Here is a 24,242-nt window from a genome sequence, read left to right as displayed (position 1 = left end):
CAAAACTGCCTGTAACTCCAGCTCCAGGGGACCTAACACCCTCTTCTGGCCTCGAGGAACCTAACACACATGTGCATATCCCCATCACCATCCATATACACAAGTAAAAATAAATTTAAAAAACATATTTGAGACAGGGCCACACTGTATAGCCAGGCTAGCCTATAATCTTTATGTAGACCAGGCTAACTTCGAACTCACCGAGATCCACCTGTGTTGTGAACAAAGGCAGGAGCCACCATGTCTGGCTATAAATAATTTTTAAAAAAGAATTACCCAGGACTCTCCAGTTCTCCACACACATGCACATGTTCCCATACCCACACATCCACATGCATGGACTGCACCATTCATATGTGCACACAATAAATGGCTAAGAATAAAATAAAGCACACAGACATAGAAGCCCTGTGAACACTTCTACATTCCCATTCCCTGGTGTGGCCCTGTTTATGTTTTCTTATTTACTTTTCTTCCTGTGTGTTTGTGTTCATGAAGTCTGTAGGCTACGGTGGAGTCCACATGTGTGCACACCATAGACAGACGCCAGCAGGACCCCACCCATCCCTGGTTATTAAAAAGCTCTATGCTTTTGATTGCCCTACTTTTTTTCTTGTAATACAAAAATAACCAAGCTATTAGAATCCTTTATGATTCAAACCAGAACATTAGTTTTATTATATATGGAAAATGGATCTTTAAACATCAAAATGACATCTAATTATTTCCCATTGGCTTGTATTATATGCTATTATTTTATTGCAGTATACTGTCCAATTACAGAAACGACTCCAAAGAGGCATAATTTTTCTGGCTTAATGTGTAATTGTTTATTGAGTGTTTTTCTCATTATGGTGATTTTTTTTCCCTCTTAGAATTGCTCTTATAAAGAAGCTTGCTTAGAATTTTTGTAAATTGATTATTATGTAGTTAAAGAAATCAGGCATTCAGGCTATGTGTGGCAGTGTGTTCAGAACTGAAGGAAGTGTATGATTTAAAGAGACCCTTCTTCAAAAACCTGAAGCTGCAGAGCTGGAGAAATGGCTCTGCTCTTCAGAACACTTGTGGCTCTTGCAGCAGACTGGAGTTCAGTTCCCAGCACCTATGTCAGACAGCTCCAAACTACCTGGAGCTCCAACTCCAAGGGATCTGATACCCTCTTCTGGTCTCTGTGGGCATCCACACATACATGCCCATACACATACACATACACATACACATACACATACACATACACACACACACACACACACACACACACACACACACACACACACACATATATAAGCCTTAAAAAATAAAGTATTAAAATTCCAATAGCAGTAAATTGTATTGTTATCGAAATACACATTTATTTGTTTATGTTTTAGGGAAGAAATGTAATAAGTTGTTGTATAAAATTAATGGGTTCTGTGTTAGTTTAGAAATTCGTGCCTAACCCCCACAAGGAGCAGCTGTAGCCCTGCAGGTCATTAGAGGAGCTGTTTATGGTGGGTAGCTTTAAGTGAGTGACTGAGTCAAGTGACTGACTCAGGCCTGAAATCCCAGTTACTTCAGAGGCTGAGGAAGTGGGAAGGCACATTCAGGGCTTGCCCTGGCAGCAGGGCTAGTTCAAGACCACACTGGGGAACTTAGCAAGAACTTGTCCCCCAATTGAAACATTCCTTCAAATGCTCAGATTTCGTTTAGACAAAGAACACATGATTAATGTGCTCCAGTGAGGGGTTGGGGCATGGTGTCTCAACATGGCAGCTCTCTAGAAAGGCCCCACACAATTCGTTGACAGGAAGCATCATTGCTTCTCTTTCTCTCTTGCCTTCTTGCTCCCACTCTGTCCCCTCTGATCCCCCTCTGACCCCATTCCCCTCCCCACTCTCTCCATGTACTCATGGTTGGCCTCTTCCCCGCCCTCCCCCCTTTCTCTATCTCTACTACCTTATCCTACCCTATCAATTCCCCTCCCCATGCCCTGAATAAACTCTATTCTATACTAAAAGAAAAAAACAAAGGAAGAGGTATCAGTGGAGAACATAGGGTGGTGAAAAGATTGGTGATGTAACCAGGTCTTTATAGTGAGGATGGTCCAGCAGGAAGTGAGCTGGCAGGGAATGGGACATAAGTCATGATGGGTTGAGCAGACAGCCTTCTGCTGTTGAAAAAAGGAAAAGGAAGAGATCCTGTCTCAAAGAAATAAGGCAGAGAGTGATAGAACAGGATTTCCTACATCCTCTGGTTTCCATGTCCATGTATTCATAACCCACATATCCATGTACAGAAACCATACATTTTTACACACACCAGAAGTCAATGTAACAATGAACAGACTTGCCTTTTAAAAAAAGGTAAAAGGGAGCTGGGGGTGTGGCTCCATTGGTAGAGTGTTTACCTGACATCCGTGAAGTCCTGCGTTTGATCCCAAGCACTGCAATAACGAACGAGGCATTGTGGTACATCCCTGTAATCTCCTAACAAAGGGAATAGTGGTAGTAGGAGATCTGAAGTTCAAGGTCTTCCTTGGCTGCATATGGAACTCATGGCCAGCCTGGGATATATGATACTCTGTCTCAAAAAGGAAAAAGGAAAAGAGTCACTAGACTCAGTGTCACACAAGTAACTAAAGATTAAGCGCCTGAGCTTGCCCCACCACCAGATTCCCACATGATGCTCGCCTGACCACATTGGAATGTTGAAGTCGTAAGATACATTCGGAGATCGTGGGATTCAAAAGATAACTGTGGAAAAAACGGTGAAAACTCCTTCTTCCCTACTCTTTCTTTAACGGGATATTCCAAAGCTTAGTTCCATTCTCATCACCATTAGAACAGCTTAGGATTCATCCTAGGCATGTCAGTGGCACTCATACATAAACCACTGAGATAGATTGCAGTGGGTTAGCTTCTATCGGTTCCCACGGGGGCCACCGCAGGTAGTGCGAACAGATTGGGGAGCAGGTTTATCACTGGCCCCTGGGAGGATATATAGGATGCCAAAAGAGGGAACTTAGCTCCAAAGGAGGAGCCCAGTTCTCACAGGAGTGTGACACCGAGAGAACACGGTTTGCTTGTAGGGTTTTTGTTGAAGATCTGAAGGCATAGCTTCTTTCTGTACCACACAACGCCAAGATGGCTCTGGGCACTCAGCAAAGACTTGCTGTGAGCACTGGCTCCATTGATAAAGTGCCTGCTGTGTGAGGGGGAGACTTGAGTTCAGAGTCCCAGCAAGCCCAGCAGGGGAGGTGAGAGCAGGACAGGGGAGCAAGGTGGGTATGTGCATGGTGGTGCGTGCTGTAGGTCACTTCCTTTTAAAGGAGGACTTGCAAGTGGGTTGGCAGTCTCTGAAGTCTGCACTGAGCCAGGTATGCTTAGGTGGAATGTTCTTAATGTCCTCATACCGTGCTGAGCATATGAAGTCACACAAAAACTGCCTGGACTTTTCTAGGTATATACCAACGAGCTTGAGAATAATGCGTCAAGTTGGGATTTGGGAGTTCTTAAACACTGTTGGAAACATCCAGCCCCCAGTAGATTCCAGGACATTTCTTTTATCCTAATTTTGATATTCCATCCACCAGCCCCTTCATCAGTCAGCCCCTGCCACCCCCATCCTTTAAAAGAACATATTTTTTTGTGTGTACACATATGTCCAAGCACCTATGCAGGAGTCGGATGACAATTTGCTGGAGTTGTTCTTCTACCATATGGGTTTGAGGGATCAAGCTCAGGTCACCAGGCCAAGCGGCAAGTGCCTTTGCCCACTGAGTATCTCACTGGCCCTCATATCTCTGATTGTCTAGATCCAACACAGAAAAGGAAATGTTTAGCTGTCAAGGGTGACCATAGAAGGCTCTTTGCTCTATAGAAGAACAGTGTCATACAGATTATCAGTTACTGTTCATGCTGGGAACAAACACCTGACAGAAACTGCAGAAAGAAGGAAGACAGGGAGCATATCATGATGGGGAAGGCATGGTGGCAGGGACAGAGGGGTTTTGACATCTATAGGAAGGAAACAGAGAAATGAGCGCACACACTCAGCTTCCTTTCTCCTTTCCCTGCAGTGCAGGACCCCAGCCGTTGGATAGCCAGTGCTGCCACTCCTTCAGGGTGGTTCCTCCCACCTCACTTTAACCTATATAGAAACCCCACTATGGATACCCCTAGAGATGTGTTTCCATGGTGATTCTACGTGCTGTCAAGTTGACAAGAAAGAGTCACCATCACAGATGGCCACTGTCAAGTTGGTGACTGACGTGTCTCTTAATGGCAGATCATTGATGCTGAGGCATTGGGCGCACTGGGCACAAGCTACAGAACTCTGATGCTTTATCAGTGTGAGGGTCAGGTTAGCAGAAGTCTGAAACAGGTGTAGTTATTCTGTATCTTAGGATGCTCTGGCTGTGGTCCCTATCAGGTGAGTCCACCTGAGGTAAAGTCAGTAAACCACAGCCAGCCACCCCTTAATGTTCATTTGTTTGTTGGTGTTGTATGTGTGTCTTCTTTGTCCTTGTGCACCATAGCAACTTGGTGGTGGTCAGAGGACAACTTGCAGGCATTGGTTATCTCGCACCACATTGACCCAGGGATCAAATTCAGGCTTGGTGGCATGCACTTTTGTTTTTTAAAGCCTACTGAGCCATCTTGGTAGTATACTTTAAAAAAAAAAATCCACTTACTGGATGACAATTCTGAAAGACTTGGGGCAGTGGGTTCTTTCAGGGTGGAGGAACTCATTTTAAAAGATAACACCCTCTTTCCTTTGTTTCTTGCCTGGTAATATATTTTTATGATAGAAACATTAAGAAGTTAAAAATTAACATAGGCTCAGAGCCATAGTTTGCTATATAGTTCCATCAGCTTATGCATCTGTGTATATGTTTACACAGGTAGTTTTGCATTGCTGAGATCCAACTGGCAATGCATCTTATTTTCCTTAATGTGATTTTGTCCAAGTGGGTTCTGTTTGATTTTGAGAGAGGATCTCATGCCACTGAGGCTGGCTTCAGACTCCCTATATAGCCAAGGCTGGCTCTGAACTGCTGATCCTCTTGCCTCTGCCTCTCAAGTGTCGAGATCACAGATGTGTGTTACCACACCTGGCTCTGCCACGCCCCTGCAGCTATTACGAAGACACTGAGTACTTACTGAGTTATATACATTGTGGGAAGCACTCCTGGAGCTTAACATGTTTCACAGAACACTTGCAGGTGGTTACTGTGTTAAAGCATGTTACTGGACTTAGATGTGTGCTATAGTCTCCCAATGCTTCAACATCACTGGTCTGCCACCAAGAGACACATCAGTTACCAGTTTAATGGTGACCATCTACAATGGTGAATCTTTCTTGTCAATTTGACAGCATATAGAATCACCATGGTATGTCCCATTTTATATGCTATAATAACGATTTTGTGCTGGGCAGTGATGGTGCACGCCTTTAATCTCAGCACTTGGGACTCAGAGGCAATGGATTTCTGAGTTTGAGGCAAGCCTGGTCTACAGAGTAAATTCCGGGACAGCAAGGGCTACACAGAGAAACCCATCTTGTTTCCTTACACTAAAATAAGTTTAAAAAAAGGATTAGATCAGCATTTTCTTAACATGTGGGTAGTGACCCTTTTGGGGGTCAAATGACTCTTTGATAGAGGTTGCCTAAGACCATCAGAAAACATATTTACACCAGGCATGGTGGCACATGCCTTTAATCCCAGCACAGGAGTCAGAGGCAGGCGGATTTCTGAGTTCGAGGCCAGCCTGGTCTACAAAGTGAGTTCCAGAACAACCAGGGCTATACAGAGAAACCCTGTCTCAACCCCCTTCCCCCCCCCAAGAAAACATATTTACATTGCAATTTGTAACAATAGCAAAATTACAGTTATAAAGTAGCAATGAAAATGATTTTATGGGCTACCACACATGAGGAACTGTATTAAAGGGTGGCAGCTTTAGGAAGATTGAGAACCAGTGGGCTAGATGATTATGTAACTGTGGACCACGACAAATGCAATCTTTTCTTGTTTTTTTTTTTTGGGCTTGTTGGTTTGGGGTTATTTTTGTTTGGATTTAGTTTCCTCTTTGTAGCATGGCCGACCTCAAATTGTTTGTATTTGTTTGTTTTGTTTTTGTTTTGAGCCAGGGTATCTCTACATAGCTCTGACCATCCTAGAACTCTATCTGTAGACCCGCAAGGCCCCAAACTCCTAACCATCTGTACTGGATCCTTTTCATTGCTGTGGTAAAATACCCAGCTAAAATAACCTAAGAAAGGAAGGAAGGTTTATTTGGTTCACTGTTCAAAGATACAGTCAATCAAGGCAGGGGAGGCATGGTGGTGGGACTGAGTATAGGACATTTAGTTCACTGATACAGTCAGTCAAGGCAGGGGAGGACTGAGCGTAGGGCAGCTGGTCGCATAGCGTCTGCAGTAGAGAAACAGAGAAGAATGCTCAGCTCACCTCCCGCTTCTGTTCAGCCTGGAATCACAGCATGTTGGACGGCTCTGGTGGGTCCTCTTTAACCCAGTCTAGAACCCGCCACCCCCCACTCCCCCCCCACACACATACACACAGACATGCCAAGAGTCTTCTTTCCCGGGGTGGTTCTTGGCAATCCAGGTTAGCATCACAGATATCATGATCAGCCTTCCCATTTTTAATTATGATTTACTCCAAGTACTGAACAGCTCTTGGTGAAGTTCTAACTATAAATTCCCCCTGAGGCAGGGGGGATGACTGAGTTTGAGGCCAGCAAGGCCTATAAAGAGATGTGATATTAAAAAAAAAAAAATCAACAAGCAAACAAAAAAACATGCAAAACACAGTATATCTCAAAACTGGTAGAAGGCAGCAGGAAAAGAACAACAAAACACAGTGATGTCATTTCTGGAAATTCCATGGTGCAAAATGGAGGCTGACTATAGGCCAAATGATGCATATGTAGCCCAGCTTAGAAAGCTAATCGAGGCGAGTACAGGATTGTGTCCTCTCATCATCGTAAACCTGATAGATTGAAACACCAACGGTTGGGGGTCCAAAGATGGTAGCTCAGTGGCTAAGAGCCTGAACCACTCTTGCTGAGGACCAAAGTTCAGTTTCCAAGCACCCAACATCGGGAGGCCCAGAACAGCTTGTTACAGTTGTCACAGTTATCACAGCTCCGGGAGGTGTGACAACTCTCTTCTGGCTTCTCTAGACAACCTGTGCTCACACTGACACATGTGCGTACACATAAATACATATAAAATCCATTTTAAAGGAGCGTATGCTGCCCTCCAGTTAATGTCACAACCAAGTAGCACTTCTCTTCTAAAAACATACTTCTAAAACTCTTCTCCTAGAGCTGACATCCTCTATCGAGAACTGCTTCTGAGCATTCTTGACTCCTCCTCACCCACCCCCTCTCTCTCATTTTGTTTTATATTTGAAGCTTTTGCACAATAAGCGCTTTGAAAAAAAATTTAGGCTACATTGCTGAAAATCTACAGGCCCTATAATTTTCTCTAAGGAGAAAATTCCCAAGTATTACATGATATTTGTTATTGCAAAAGGGATCCTTGTTTTCGTTTTTTTGTCTTTCGGATCATCTGGTTTCTGCTTGGGGTAGACCCCAGGGCCTCGTACACCAAAGGCAAGTTTATTGTGGAGTCATAGCCCTAGTGTAGCTAGCCTGTAAGACAGGCTCTCCGGTGGTGACATAGTTAAAGCCACAGAACTTAGTTATCAAATGGCCTATGACTGGAGCACCCTACTTCTTTCCCCTCCAGCCTCAGTTTTTTGCTGTTTGGTTTGATGAGTGGCACTAAGGATGGGACTTCACACACACTAACTAGGCTATACCCTCTGCCCTTCAATAGGGGAGCCTAGGCAGGTGGGTGCTCTATATTGAGCTACACGCCTGGCCCCTAGCTGGGGAGTGGGGTAGTATTCCTGACAAGGTCTCTGAGTCACTTTTTTTAGCCTTTCATTGGAGACGCGTACAAAAATACTAACACAGCATCTTTCTTTTACAGTATTTATCTATGTCTTAGGGTGTTTCTCATTTTTATAGACTTCTTTTTTTTTTTTTTACTCACATGTTTTTCACCCCCACACGTATGTATGTGCACCACATTCAGGCCCAGTGTGTTCAGAGATCAGCAGAAGGCACTGTTGAAGCTCCTAATCTCGTATATTCCCTAAACTATGGGAATCAAGGTGCTGGGTGGCAGATGCAGTCTTGTTGGGAGTATTCAATCCTTTATACAGTTTGCTTGTCCTCTGTGTCCCTTGCTTTCTTTTACGCATTCCCTCTGTTTTTGTCTCTTCTCTCTCCCATACAGATCCAGAGTTAGGTGTTGGCGCACTACCTGAACACAACCAAGATGCGGGACCAATTGTCCCCAAGATCTCGGGTCTAGAGAGAAGCCAGGAGAAGAGCCAGGACTGTTGCAAAGAGCCCGTCTTCGAACCCGTGGTGCTCAAAGACCCACATCCTCAGCTCCCTCAGCTACCATCCCAGGCCCAGGCTGAACCTCAGCTCCAGATTCCATCTCCAGGCCCGGACTTGGTACCGCGCACCGAAGCTCCGCCCCAGTTCCCTCCTCCAAGTACACAGCCAGCCCAAGGACCCCCAGAAGCCCAGCTGCAGCCTGCCCCGCTGCCTCAGGTGCAGCAGCGGCCACCCCGGCCCCAGTCCCCCAGCCACCTGCTCCAGCAGACTCTTCCACCTGTGCAGTCACATCCCTCCTCCCAGAGCCTCTCTCAGCCGCTGTCGGCCTACAACAGCAGTAGCCTGAGCCTCAACAGCTTAAGGTGAGCAACCCAGTCGTCCACAGGGTAGGGTTACCATTGGGCATGTGTGGGTCTCTTGGGTGTGGAGGACTCGGGTGGGGGTGGCATTAGGATAAAATTTATTTATGTAGGGACCTGAGGTATACAGAGAAGAGACAGGAAAGATGATTTTAAAAGAAAACCTGGAAGACCCAGGCATGATGGCACACACCTTTAATCCCAGCACTCAGGAGGCAGAGGCAGGTGAATCTCAATGAGTTCAAGGATAGCCTGATTTACAGAGTGAGCTCCAGGACAGCCAGGACTACAGGATGCCCTGCCTAGAGGGGATGAGGAGGTATGAGGTTGTACCAGGGCACCCTGGTGGATGGCCGGCCAGCAGGCATGCAGAGGCTGAGACACACCTGAACTATGGTGTCATTGGGAGAGTCTGAAGAGGGTGACTCTGTGCCTCTGAAAAGCAGTGCTGGTATTTCCAGAGGCCTGGGGCTCCCTAAGAGCTTGGGTTTCTTTTGTTTCAAGGCCCTTTCTCCACTTGGGGTCACTCAGCTCTGTTGAAAATGAGAGAAAAGCCCTGCAGGAGAGCCGGGCTCCCTTTTGACTTCATTAGGTCTCACAGAGGAAAGTCAACTGAGTTGTTCAATGATGTCTGCAAAGAAGAGGAAGACAGGAGCCTCCAGGGTCTAGCTCCACCGCTGTCCCCAGGCTCCATCTTTGTTACTACCTTCCTTTTGTAAGGCGGATAACTTGGCTGGTTTAGGGACACCTTTGTTTCCTGTAGGACTTCCCCACAGGGTCAGGTCCATCTCCTGATCCTCTGATTGAGAAGAGTGATGTGTTCGTTGTTTCTCTTGTTGCTCTGACAAAATACCGGACAAAAGCAATCTAAAGAAGGAAGGGTTTATTTTGGCTTACAGTTTGAGGGTCCTGTCCATCCTGGTAGAGAAGACAGATTGGCAGGTGGTTATGTTACATTGTATACCCCTGAGGAAGATGGTTACATTGTATCTTTTCTCCCTCCTTCCCTATCTCCACCCTCCCTTCCTAAAAATAAAGCAAGCACATTTGGTAGAATGCTTGCTTAGTGGGCGGGAAATCTTGGGTTCCTTCCTCAGCACTGCATAAACTTGACATGCTGGTACACAGCTGTGGTTCTAGCACTAGGTAAATGGGCACATGAGGATCACAAGTTGTGAGACAGAGGCTAGCCTGAGCTATATAAAACCCTGTCTCTTAAAACAAACAAATAAAAAGAAATAAAATGAAATAATAAAATAAAAATGCCTTTTATTGTAAGCAAGAAAAGAGTTAACAGCTTTATTGTAATAAAGAAGAGTTGAACAGCAGCAAAAGGAATCTCTGACTTTTCCCCCTTTCCCTTTTTTATTCTGACAGCAGCAGCAGAAGCAGTACCCCGGCAAAAACCCAGCCCGCCCCTCCTCACATCTCCCACCACCCGTCCGCCTCTCCCTTCCCCCTCTCCCTGCCCAACCACAGCCCTCTGCACAGCTTCACACCCACCCTCCAGCCCCCTGCCCACTCACATCACCCCAATATGTTCGCCCCTCCCACTGCTCTGCCTCCTCCCCCGCCGCTGACGTCTGGAAGTCTGCAGGTGCCAGGGCATCCCGCAGGGAGCACGTACTCAGGTGAGTTGAGGCAAGCTCATGGGTACACCCACACACCCAGTGCCCCTCGCTAATCACCACATCACCAGACTGCATTACATTTGCGATTTGCACGCCTCTTGGGTGTGTTCTCGGAGTCTCTAGTCTTTTGTGGCTGAGGTTCAGCAACAGTAAATACCAATGCCTCTACATTGCCAATGCCTGGCAAAGAAAGCCCTGGGGACTTTCCTCAACAAGAAAATGGAATGGCTTAAGCCACATTTTTTTTTTTTTTTAATGACATCACCACTTAGTGAAACTTAGATGTCGTGTGCTCTGTGACACACATTTAACCTATGCCAACAGTTTCAGGCCTGTGTCTGTTTTGCCCTCGGATCTTAGGTTGTTTCTTGGTGTAGAGGTTTCCTTTGTCAAATAGGACCACTTCTATTGATGTTTATTTTTATTACTTTACATTTTAATTTTTGTGTTTAGAAGTGTGTGTGCATGTGTGTGCATGTGTGTCACATTCACATGTGTGCAGGAAACCAAAAAGGCCAGAAGAGGGCATCAGATCCCATGGAACCAGAGTTACAAGTGCTTGAGCTTTCTGACATGGTGCTTAGATCCAACTGTTGTTCTCTACAAGAGCAATATGTGCTCTTTCTTAACTGCTGAGCCGTCTCTCCACTCAAGTAGGGCTCTCCCTCTATTCTGTTGAGGTAGGAGTACACCCCAGAATTTTAAAGACAGACATGCTGAGGCCGGGGATGGGGGGTGGGGTGGGAAGGCTCACTCACTATAGGGCTTACCTTGCAAACCTGAGGCCTTCAGTTCAGCCCTTAAAACTCACATAAAAAAACGACAGGGAAGGTGGTGTACATTTGTGTTCCCAGCACAGGGGAGATCGATAGAGAAGGAATTCTGGCCAACCCATCTAGTCACCTTGCTGACATACAGGCCATTGAGAGACTGTCTCAAATACAAGCTGATGCCATTGAGATGGCTCAGTAGGTAAAGGCACTTGCCACAATGGCTGGCCACCTGAATCTATCACTAGGGCCCACACGGCAGAAGAAGAGAACCACTCCCCAACATTTTCCTGTGACCCCCACACATGTGGTAATATACACACAATATGCACACAAATGAATAAGTGAATAAGTTAATTAATAAATTAGATATTAGAAATAAATGTGTGTTTAAAGAAACATATGGTTTAAAGAAACCCCAACTGAGGAATGACACCTGAGGTTGACACATTTGGCCCCCATACACATGTTCCTCACATACATGCAGATGTAAGCGTGCCCCCACCCACTCACCCACCCCCCCACACACACACAAACCCATATGAACTGACCTAGTGTTGGATTTTAGTGTTCTTTTCTCCTGGCTGTATTAGCCAAACCTGTGCCCTGATGTTGATCTGTTCTAACCATGTTACACCATGTCACAGAGCTGTACCAGTCCTTGAAGAAGGCATGGGAACCTGGAGGTATTAATAGATATAGAGTGAATAGTTGGTATGTTTCAGTGTGCCATAGTATTTAAGTGTGTGTGTGTGTGTGTGTGTGTGCACGTGTGTGTGTACGTGTACATGTGTTTACCTGAGAGTAGAAACAAAAATGCCAACTGTGGTGTTACTCCTTAGGGTACAGTCACACACCTTGTTTTGTTGTTTTTAGTGAGGTTTTATGTGTGTTGTTGTTGTTGTTGTTGTTGTTGTTGTTTGTTGTTTTGAGACAGTAATACTGGCCATGCAGGCCAGGCTGGGAGTGGCTGAGCTTGCCTTTTAGACTTGGGACTAAGAAACTAGGTATTGAAGTTGTAATGGGCTGAGAACCAGCCTTGGTCTGTTCCACCTGTTGTCCCTTTTGATCCAGGGCCTTGCTCCATCCCTGTGTGTCCCAAGTACTGCATCTTTACCCCTGCATCCATCCATCGCATAACACTAGGTCCTTATAGATGTTGCCCACTTCTATGACATTATAGCATGACACTGTCACCTACAGAGTTCACACTGGGGAACTGCACAATCAAATTTTATACATGCTGGCGTGTACGTACACACACACACACACACACACACACACACACACACAGATTCCTTGGGCATTGGTAGAGCGCTTGCCTGGCATGCACAAGGCCCTGGGTCCCATCCCTACCACTACATAAAACCATGTCTGTGGTGTAAGTTATGTAGTCCAGAGCTCAGGAGTCAGAGGCAAGAGGATCAGAAGTTCAAGGTCATTCTCTGCTGTATAGGGAGTTCGAAGTTATTCTGGGGTACATGAGCCTCTTCCTCAGTGTAAAGCAAAGCAAAACAAGAACCTCCTAATGCGTTAAATAAGTTAATGATTCTGTGTCAGGCCACATTCATAGCTGTCCTGGGCTGCATTGTACGTGGTATGCACACTGGACATGCCAGCCACCAGGATGTCCTCTTCTGAAAGAAAAGGCGTCACCACCGTTATCTCCCTTTGCTTCTTTTCCAGAACAAGATATCCTGAGGCAGGAACTGAACACGCGTTTCCTGGCCTCTCAGAGTGCCGACAGAGGGGCCTCCCTGGGCCCTCCACCCTACCTGCGGACCGAGTTCCATCAGCACCAGCATCAGCACCAGCACACCCATCAGCACACGCACCAGCACACCTTCACACCGTTCCCCCACGCCATCCCGCCCACTGCCATCATGCCGACGCCAGCACCTCCCATGGTGCGTACCCCAGGCAGAAATGTGAGGATAAGTAGAGCATGCAGCTTGCCTCGGGGGTTGGCATGGGCACTGGGAGACCCTGGAGAGGGGATGGGGAGCGGCCACTCTGTGAATGCTGGGGCGCATCCTGTAGGTCCTGTCCATCTTTGCTAATGAGCTCTGGCCCTAGAGCACCGGAGTTGGGACGTTTTTCTAGATGGCCATTGATGGCACTGTGGATAGATTTAATTCCGGGTGCCTTCAAAACACTTAAATGAAGCCTTGCTCTGACTTCTTAAAGGGTCATTATGTTTGCTTGTGCATGCTGGGAAATCCTCAGATCTAAAACAGTTTACTATCAATACAGAAATACTAGGAAAGGTTGGGGATGAAGAGGAGAGACATGAGGGGCCAGTTGGGTGGATGACTACTCTGGGTACTGCCGGTTCCTTAGTTATGTATTTCTCCTGCTTTCCTAGGACTTGCATATTTCTTGTTATTTTGTGACACAGTACCCTAATTTTATGTTATGTCTGATAGCAAGCAGGCAACAGGGACAAATGCGCCCCACAGAGATACAGCTGAGCAGCGACATAGCTTTACTTTGTCTTGTCTGGGGACTGGCACATGTGTGGAGAATTAGGATATTTGGTTTAGATACCAAGAGGACTAGTGAATGGTGCTATTGAAGAATTTCCTACACACACACACACACACACACACACACACACACACACACACATATATATATATATTTATATATATATATATATATTTATATACACATATATATATATATACACATATATATATATATTTGGAATATATATATATATTTGGAATATATATATATATTTGGAATATATATATATATTCCAAAAGAGAGGCCTGCCCATAGCAGTGACTACTAACCTTTAGCATGTAAGGGAATACTTGGGGCTAGAGAGATGACTCAGTGGTTAAGAGCATTACTGCTCTTCAAGAGGACTGGAGTTCCTTCCCCAGCCTCCAGGTTATACAGCTCCCAACCACCTATAACTCTAGTTGCAGGAGGAATCCAGTGCCCTCTTCTGGTCTCTATAGGTACCTGAATACTTACTTGTGCACATACCCCACTCCTCCACATACATATTTTTTTTTTAAGGATACACTTTTCTTTTTTTCTGTTGAGAGGCAAGGCTCCAAGATCTACCCTAAATCACTCAGTATTTTGTGCAGTAGCATGTCACTGAGGCAGAGGGGAGTTGGTTCTTGCATTGAATGGCATGGTGTCTTGGGGTTTCCTTTTGTTCCGATGTAACACCATGACCAAATCAGTTTTGAGGAGGGAAGGGGTTTATTTGGCTTATGTATTCATTGCCCAGTGAGGGAAACCAAGGCAGGAACTCAAACTGGGCAGGAACTCAAACTAGGCAGAAACCTGGAGGCAGGGGCTGATGCAGAGGCCATGGAGGGGTACTGCTTACTGACTGGCTCCTCATGGTTTGCTCAGCCTGCTTTCTTATAGCACCTAAGACTACCAGCCCCAGAATGGCACCGCCCACAAAGGGCTGGGCCATTCCTCATCATTCACTAATTTAAAACATGCCCTGAGGCTCCTATAGCCCAACTTCTTGATGCATTTTCTCAACTGAGATACCCTCCTCTCAGATGAGTCTAGCTTATGTCAAGTTAACTAGCCAGCACAGCTGGGATGGTTTATCTGGATAACTGCCTGTTTGCTCCACTGTGGTTGTTTGACTTGTGCCAGTCCCCAAATGTAGCGTCCAGGGGTCCCAAGGAATGGGCACACTGGGTGGACTTATCACTTTGCATTTAAATTCTGGGTGCTTCTTGTTGGGAGCTCAGACTTGCTTCTTTGTGCCCCGTGAGGTTGGCACGGAAGCTTGTCTGATGGTGGGTCACCTCTTCTGGAGGGGTGAACGGAACATGCAGCTAAAGTAACTAGCTTTTGCTTTGATCCCTTTGCAGTTTGACAAATACCCCACCAAAGTTGACCCATTCTACCGGCATAGTGTGAGTCCTACCGCTGTGGTACACATTTGTCGTAACGCCTTTTCCATTTCCAGTACTCTTGCCACAGATGAGTAAGCGCCTGGCAGCCTTCCCTGTCATCTGTGCAAGAGTCTCCCCATCGCTCCTTTACCATTCGGGGTGCGTGCTTGTATGCCATTGTCGCTTTGGGTGGCGATGCAGTATCATCTTCCAAATCAAAAGATCATCATCAACGAGCCAGCCACAGTGGCCCAGCCTCTCAGCCCCGAGCTGGAGAAACGAAGGCAGGAGGGTCAGGGATTGAGACAGTCCTTGCTACATAGTGAGTTCAAAGACAGCCTGGGCTATGTAGGACCCTGTCTTACCAAAGCAAACCAACAGTAAAGCAGTAGCGTTGCCCCGTTTTGGAACATTTTGAAACCATCTGAAATGGCTATCAAAATGAGTGGGTGGGCACTCATTATTATCTGAGGAGAATATGAAATCACAGATTTTAGTCATTCAAAAGGCTGGGATTCAGTCTGAATTCTGGGATTCAGTTTGAATTCTTTCCTATCGATAAACCATTCCTTTTATTTTGAATCACGCCTCTTGAAAAAGTAGATTTTTCTTCCCTTCTAGACTAAATACAGAACCCTTTTTCACATAGGCAGATTTCTATGCAGACTTTGTTCCAATTAGACAATTAAAAAAGTCAGTTAATTTTTTTTAAAAAAAGGTCTTAGCTAGACATGGCGAAACATGCCTGTCAGCACAGCACTTGGGAAATGGAGGCAGGAGGATCCAGAGTTCAAGGCCAACCTCGGGCTACCTGAGACCCTCTCCCCCCACCCCCCCCCCCCCCCCCCCCCCCCCCCCCTCCCCCCCCCCCAAAAAAAAAAAAAAAACAAAAAAAACAAAAACACCAAAGCAAACAAAAGTCCTTAAAATGGGAGGGGGGAATACTATAGACTTATTCTTTGAGAAGCAGTTCCACTTTGTATACTTTGAACACAAAGTGCTCATCCCAGGATATAGATTGCTACTGATTCTGTTGAGGCCCGAGACGAGAGCTTCTATACAGAGTTCTGACTATTTGACTATGATATTTTGATTATGGGGTGAATACTGCATCATTTCGATCTGAAACTCCTCTAGTTTCTGTGCTTACGGGGTAATTTGTATCTCTATAGCAAAACCACGGAAGATTAGTAATTGTTGATCAAGTGTACAGGTTTTATCGCTTCATTAGACAGCGCTGTCTCCACACCGCAGTTGTAACGCTCCTTAAAGCATCAGGAAAGGCTGAACTCACTCAAGCTTTAAATAGATACACGCTCACTGCTTACTATGCAAGAGTGTAGCTGAGACATCTAGATTAGAACATACTAGCAATCAGTTAGAATCGTTTCCTCTCTCCAGGCCTTCAGAACTGACCCAAGGAAGAGCTCTTGAGATCAGAGGGGGCTGGGGTATAGAACAGTTTTCCTAATATGCATGAAGCCCTTGGTTTCATTCCCAGCCCAGAATAAAACCAGGTGTGGTACTGCACACCTGTGTCCCCAGAGGTTGGAGATGGAGACAAGACGGTCAGGGGGTCAAGGTCACCCTCAGTTATATAGAGAACTCCAGGTCAGCCACGACTCTGTCAGCCATGACTCTGTCAGCCATGACTCTGTCAGCCAGACAGGGTAAGAGTCCTTGCTGCTCTTGTAAAGGTCAAGAGTTCAAGTTCCAGAACTCAGACATGGTGGCTCCTAACTACCTGTACTGCCAGTTCCAGGGGATGCAACACCCTCTTCTGGATTCCAAAGGCACTACACACACTCAGGCATGTGAATGTACACACTCATACACACAGAAAAAAAATTTAAAAATAAATGTAAGTAGTAGTAGTAGTAGTAGAAAAATATATAGGTTACTCAGTCCTCCATGTGATCCACCCTGGACTGCTGAACTCTAGGGCACCAAAGCATTTTAGCAATGACAGGGAGAATTCAATAAATCTGTGGGTTTCCTCTTTGAAGTGTGCCTGCCTCACACACAGTACAGTCTGTCCTTAGTCTGTGCTCTGCCGATTTAAAGGAAAGGTCAGGGGTTAGGGAGAAGGCTTGGTCTTTTTACAAGCATGGGGACCTGAGTTCAAATCCTAGAACCCAAGTGAAAAAGTCTGGCATGAGGCATGATGGTCCATACTCTTAATCCCAGCACTGGGGAGGCAGAGACAGGAGGATTCCTGGGATTCGCCGGCCAGCCAGCCTAGCCTGATTGGCCAGCCCCATATCCCTGTCTCACAAAACAAGGCAGACAGGCTGAGGAGATGGCTTAGTGAGTAAAACAGTTTGCCTTGTAAGCCTGGTGACTGAGTTCAATCTCTAGAACCCACATGAAAGTGAAAGAGAACTAGTTTATCATATCTTGACATCCACACCCCCTACACAACAACAACAACAACTAGTAGTAGTAATAATAATAAATAAAATTTCTAGAAAACCAAGATAGGCAGGCTATCTCTTGACAAGCACATACACACACCCAAACACACAATAAATATTAAGTAGAAATAAGTGAGAGACCAGCTAATGAAATCATGCTAACAAAAGGTGTCCTATGCTCACTGGGTGGCCCAGGCTGACTTCTGAGACCCAAGTGTCAGAGCCTTCCACCTTGTAGACCACTCAAGGTGGAGGAGCAGTCTGGAGGCCTGAGTGTCTGGGAAGACTCTGTTTTATGGCTTTTTTTAGACAAGGGGCAGAAGCGAGCCATATTTCTACTCTAAGAGGTCTGCAACCCAGGGAAGGAGAGGGGAATGGGCTTCCCATTTTTCTTTTTTAATTGTAACCATTAGAGAGGAAAGGACCACTTGGAGGCAGAGTCGTAGAAATCAGAGGGTTTTAATACAGCATGTATTTAATTACTCCGCTTTCTACAGCATACTAGGGGAGAGTTATTTCATAATATTAGTGATAGTGGCTAATCTATGAGGTAGTCTCCCCTGCTTTGGGGGATTAAGGACTTTATAAGGCAAATTAAGATGCAGTGCGCTCAAGTAGCTGAAACACAATTTTAGACTTAAAAGTAGTTTTAAATGAGGGTACTTGGCTGGCAATCGCTGTTTAAGTGGATTTAGTTCAATATCAATTAGTGTGGTAAAGTTCTTGGTATGTTTGCAGAGAGCAGAACAAAACAGAGAGCAACAGGAAACGTCACATACTCCGAAGATAGGGTGGCAGGGTGTGAATTTTAGTCATTAATGAAAACAGCTAGTTTAGAGTATTGTTAAGGGAATCTTGTTATTGTTTTGTATTGTTTTGTTTTGTTTTTCTAGCTTACTAGACATTGGTGAGACTGGGGAGGTTGCTTAAATGCCATATGATAGCTTGATCATGGAGTCAGAGAAATAAGATTTTTCAAGGACTCTAAGACATTTCTGCTGCCCTTGGTTGCTCAGTATGTCTGTTTATTTTGTCCCCCCTCCTCCTCCCCGCTATTGTTTGTACTTTGTAAGAGTCCAGAAGACTTGCACTTCTTCATTAGGACACATCTTTGAGCCTGAGCGGTCAGATTCATCTAGGTGGCTCAGCTCCCCTCCCATAGCTTCCAACAAGCCTGTTCTCTGAGCAGTTTACACAATGAAGAGTGGCCAGAAGGATTCCTGCTTTGTGTGTAAATACACTGGAGCCTTGAGTACCTGGAAGTCTGGGACAGGAGGAGCTTAAAATTGAAACAGGGTATTGCAGACTTTCTGCCTTACCTCCTTTGCTTCAAATGATCAGTAATGAGAGACCACACCACTAGCTGATTCCTTTTAGAGTGTCTATGAAAATTGACGGTCCCTTTTAAAATGCAGACCGAGTCATTTAACCTGGCACAAATATCCATCATCATTTTTAGATGAGGGGATTAAATTGTCCTCTGGACATGCCACTTCTAGAACAACCTAATGAAGCAAGGATTGTGAATAGTCTCTTTCCTTGAACCACCAAACATCTAAATTCATTTAAAACTCATCAAGTCTCAACAATACAAAATCCTGGCCCTTGTAAAGACCTTCTCTTCTCTTTCTGGGTCTTCTTTTTTGTCCCAATTCACTTGTAATTTTCCGGGCGTCTTGTTGTGCTTAGCATCCCCTCCTGTTTTCGATATGCATGGAGGGCTTCTATGTGATTTCTTGATTAATAATTAGCAAAGCTCTCTCTCTAATGATGTTCTCATCGGGGACATCATTTGTTGGCCGATTGATTCTGAACTACTTTTTAACTTTTTTCGTTAAACATTCATGGCGCATCTGTGTGTTCATCTCATCATAGCTTGGCTAATAGCATCATACTGAGATTGGCTGGCTTGCTAATGTCGATGTCTTTCTATGGGAATTGGGACATATCACATGACCCCCCTACTAAAACCTTTTTTTTTTTTTTTTTTTAAATCCCTCCCCGTCTTTGGCTACAGCTCTTCCACTCCTATCCTCCTGCGGTCTCGGGTATACCCCCCATGATCCCACCCACGGGCCCTTTTGGGTCACTCCAAGGAGCATTCCAGCCGAAGGTAAGAACCTCAGAGTGAAGACATGGCTACCTACCTTAGTGGAGGACTAGGCTAGGCACGCCACTGGTGGGTTGTATACATGCTCGTCTGCAGCGATAAGTCCACACACCCAAGGGGACCAGGAGACTTTCTCTTTTCTAGTCCATTTAGTTTTAAATCCAAACAGAGATGAAACTTGCAGTCACTGGGTCCCATGGAGTCGCAGTTGAGCTAAGTTTCCTGTACTCTTTACAGAATATGCAGAAGGAGGGGCTGGAGGACTGGCTGCTGGTGCAAGTGCTTTTGGCTTTTGCAGAGGACCCTAGTTCAATTCCCATCACCCACACCAGGCAGCTTACAACCTCCTGTAACTCCAGCTCTGGGAGATCCAATGCCCTCTTTCGGTCTCTGTGAACACTCACAGGCATAGGACATACACAGACAACCACTCATACACACAAATAAAAATAAAACCAAATCTTATGCAGAATATATACATTATAGGCCATGTTTTTCTTTAAATAAGTTTTCCCATTAGCATGGGGACAATAATGGGTTTCATTATGTCTTTTTCGTATAGATCATATATATAATATACCTTGACATACTTACTTCTTATCCTCTTCCCACTCCACTGGTACTCTCTCCTTTCCCCACCCCAATCCCGCCTTCCGAATACATCGATCTTAACCAAGGTTACAAGGAACAAGAGTGAAGGGTTGTTGATGTGAGCAGAGCAACTTACCAATGGCTAAACAACCGAAGAAAAGGGTATTTCTTTGGGAGAAATTCTACTAAACAGTAAATGTCTGGTAGAAAATGCCTACTTGCCTTTGAGGGGTGCATTGTGACAAATGTGTAAAGTTGAGGTGTTGGTTGATTTTAGTGGTCAAGGGGATAAACGTTCCCAGACTGAAGTTGTTTTCTGTTCCAGTCTGAGAAAGATTTTTGTTTATGCTCTGTTCTTCGCTGCATCAGCTGTGCGTCTGTGCACATGTTGTGCCTGCAGGTGGCAAGGCAAAAGCTTACTTTATTTGTGCGCTCTCTCCCTCTCTTCTCATCCCAGAACATTTGGCCCACATGTATGTATGTATGTTTGTGCTCTGTGTGCATGCCTGCTGCTACTCCAGAGGAGGGGTCAGATCTCCTAGAGCTGGAATTAGAGATGGTTGTGAGTCACCATGTAGGTGCTAGGAACCAATCCCGGGTCCTCTGTAAGAGCAACAAGTGCTCTTAACCACTAAGCTACCTTAGCCCTTGAAATTCATTCCTCTTTTATTCTTAGTAAGAATTAAATTACTTCTACCTAGAGAATAGTATTAACGTTAACACAGGCTCTGTTATCAATAAAGGTCGATATTCCAAAGAAATTTGACAGCACTTTACCTTTAAGAGATCAACTGTGGTAGAACCAGAGATGTGACTCAGTGGTAGAACACCTCCTTAGGCTTCCCCAGTGAGGGGCTGGGGGCGTGGCTCAGTGGTAGAGCTCCTGCCTAGAATCCCCCAGGGAGGGGCTGGGGGCGTGGCTCAGTGGTAGAGCCCCTGCCTAGAATCCCCCAGGGAGGGGCTGGGGGCGTGGCTCAGTGGTAGAGCCCCTGCCTAGCTTGTGGACGTTGTACATCGTGGTGCGCACTAGGCTCCGCACCACGATGTACAACGTCCACAAGCAGGGCTGGGGGCGTGGCTCAGACATATACTACTTGTGTGGCATACACAAGTCTCTAGGTTCAATCACAACCATATCAGAAGAATAGAAAATAGTATTTAAATCCCTTATTTTACTTAAATGCTAATTTTTAAAGTGAAGTATGCTTTTCCAATGGCTAACCACACTTAGCTGAGCTATTGTGCTGTATGTGGTTTGGTGTCTGCCCCCTCCTCACCTCCCGTTCCCATTCTTAAGCTAAAGCAGCAGTTTGAGACCAGAGTCTCCTGGATTGAACACATTGAGTTTTCAAAGGTGTGCTGCCATAAAAACCAGAAACAGGAAGAAAAATTAAAAAGGCATTGGGGGTCAGATGCTGTATCTTTGAAATCACCCTCACATGCACGGAACTGCAGCTTAAATGCCAGTGTTGTGCACATAGGGCTTTCATAATGGCCAAAGCAAGTGGTGGTGAATTTTAGGCTCCTTTCCTTGGTCCTCAGTAATCCCTTAGACCCTGGTCTGTCCCCACTAGGTTGAGACAAATCTCCAGCGTGTCCCCAAGCAGACTGGTAGGTCATTTAATAAATTAGACTATTTCCCTCACTTGCAATTATCCAATCACACCACAAACTACATCTGGGCAAGAAAGTGTCTCTCGGTGTTGAAATAAGCCTTTCCAGGCCATCTTCCTGATTGAATATGTAGATTGCTGTTCATTAGCGGAGTTCTTCATATGTATGCAAATCAGGCTGTTAACAACTGCAGCTTAATTGTTAGTTGTACAGCAGCTGATTGCTTTTCTTCCATTCTCTGGCTCGCTCGCTCGTCTTCTTTCCACACTTCTCCTGGTAGGCAAGCTTCGTGCCTCAACTGGAGCTTTTCTCCCGGCTCCCCAGTGAGTTAACTTTAACTGGGAGCGAACCTTACAGGTTGTAGCTTCTTAAAGAAAATAAGGACTAGTCCATGGCTCAGTGGGGAAAGGCACTATAGCCACTGACCCTGAGTTCCATCCCTAGAACCCACATGGTAGAAGGGAGAGAGACCTGGCTCTTACAAGTTACCTTTGTGACTTGTAACATCTGTGTGTACACACAATCACACACACATACACACACACACACATAGTAAGTAAGTTTCAAAAGCCATTAGAGGCTGAGAAAGCAGTTTAGGAAGTAAAGCCACATGCCATTAAGCCTGGGGAATTGAGCTGGACCCGGTGAGCCCCATGTGGAAGGAGAGAACTGACTCTTGCAGGTTGCTCTGTGACCTCCACACGTGCCCAAACAGACAGACATAGACCCACAAATATACAGACAAATAAATACATGTATTGTATATAATATATGCATTTCTAATTTTTTAAAAAGTAAATCACTCCTATAGCTGAGCACAGTGGTGCATACCTTCACTCCCAGTACCCGAGAGTCTCAGGCAAGCAGATCTCTGGGTTCAAGGCCAGCCTGGTCTATGCAGCCAACAAATTTCAGGCCAGCCAGGGATACATAGTAAGATCTTCAAAGAAAGCAACCAGAAAAGAGAAACAAACAAGAAAACCTACTGTTTTTTAAAAATCCCACAAGGCATAACTGTTGCCTTTGAAGTATACTGTTTTTTGTTTCTGTTGATTCGGAAGACAAACATCTAGCCGTGCCAGTCAATATTGTCAGTGATATTTAAGTACGGTGATAGGGTTTAGAAGAACAGCAGCAGAATTTAGTAGGAAATCTTATGTCGTCCCTAAATTAGGTTCTCTTATCCCATTTTGTCCATCACTGATGAGTGATTGCTGGATGCTGGATATAATTTCTCATCATTGCCTACCAGTTAGGATATCTAGGTATCTTAGTGTCCAAACAACCCCGCCAACCTTCCAGAAAGATGCAACTCACATGGACATTATAATCGTGGACTTAAGCGGTTCTTCCAGTGTTTGGTGGGAAAGCAGGGGAAGAATAATAAAAGAAAACCAGAGGCAGTTAGTGGTGTGGGTCAACAGGGAAGAGGGGTTAAGGGCAAAAGTTGCCTGTGTAGCTTCTTAGATCCTAAAAGTGAGCATCCTGCATCTTACTTCTTACCAAGCACCTTGCCTAAGCTGCTGAGCTCCTAGCACACCCCTTGGTGGGGCGAGAAAGTAGGATTAGTATTCTAAATTCTAGCACTTTTTTAAGATTAATTTTTTTCCTTTAAATTGTGTGTGTGTGTGTGTGTGTGTGTGTAAATGAAGTGCCCAAGGAACCCTAAGGCATCAGATCCCTCTGGAGTTCTAGGCAGTTGTGAGCCTTCGGATGTGGGTGCTGGGGGTTGAACCCAGCTCACCTACAAGAGCAGCAAGCACTCTTAACTGCTGAGCCACCTCTCCAGCCTCGAACTAGAGCCTCAGGTCCTATCTAGTACCTTCACTAATGGGCTAAACTCACACACAAGCCTTACACCTGCAGCTCAGACACTCCATCCCACAAACATCTATAAGGATGAGGAGTTCCTTTGTTGTGTAGGTTGCTCTTGGGCCTTCCATCCCAGCTCTTTCTCACATCCCCACCCCTAGTCCAGTGGTATCCTTATATGTCCCAGTTCTATGGAGACAGAGAAGAAAGGATCCCTGTGACTGTGGGCTTAGCTAGCCAGGGCTTCATGTTCAGAGAGACCCTGCCTCAAAAAACTAGGGTGGAAAGCAATTGAGGAAGGCAGCATATATGAGTCTCTGGCTCTAGCATGCATGCATGTGCACCAGCAATATGTACATAAACATATAACACACACACAGAGATAGAAATTTGAAAAGTTGTAATCCAGAACAAGATATGGGAAATAATGTTTCATTTCTGCTATCTGTAAGAAGGATAAAGCCTGCTTTTCTGTACATCCTGAGCTGTGCTCTAATTCATTTGTAGACATCCAACCCTATCGACGTGGCTGCCCGGCCTGGAACAGTCCCACATACTCTGCTCCAGAAGGACCCAAGGGTACGTGCAAAGCCAGGCTCGGTTATAGGTAATACCAAGATCATTCACAAAGGATGGC

General features: G+C 45.3%; 1 protein-coding gene across 2 annotated transcripts in view; it reads left to right on the top strand.

The window, feature by feature from the left end:
* Positions 1–24,242, top strand: part of Auts2 (activator of transcription and developmental regulator AUTS2) — a 1,096,900-nt gene that overhangs the window by 1,049,935 nt on the left and 22,723 nt on the right. Inside the window, exons 7-12 of one of the 2 annotated variants that reach the window (XM_029477062.1) lie at positions 8,314–8,785; positions 10,163–10,413; positions 12,870–13,090; positions 15,041–15,085; positions 19,496–19,591; positions 24,113–24,184. In XM_029477062.1, the coding sequence (XP_029332922.1) occupies positions 8,314–8,785; positions 10,163–10,413; positions 12,870–13,090; positions 15,041–15,085; positions 19,496–19,591; positions 24,113–24,184 (1,157 nt within the window). Of the gene's footprint in view, positions 1–8,313; positions 8,786–10,159; positions 10,414–12,869; positions 13,091–15,040; positions 15,086–19,495; positions 19,592–24,112; positions 24,185–24,242 lie in introns of both variants that reach the window. The other variant, XM_029477061.1, reaches the window with a different exon arrangement.

The sequence above is a fragment of the Mus caroli genome, chromosome 5 (assembly GCF_900094665.2).
Source record: "Mus caroli chromosome 5, CAROLI_EIJ_v1.1, whole genome shotgun sequence".
NCBI lineage: Eukaryota > Metazoa > Chordata > Mammalia > Rodentia > Muridae > Mus > Mus caroli.
Note: the sequence above shows the minus strand (reverse complement) of the source record. Positions and strands in the feature narration are given on the sequence as shown.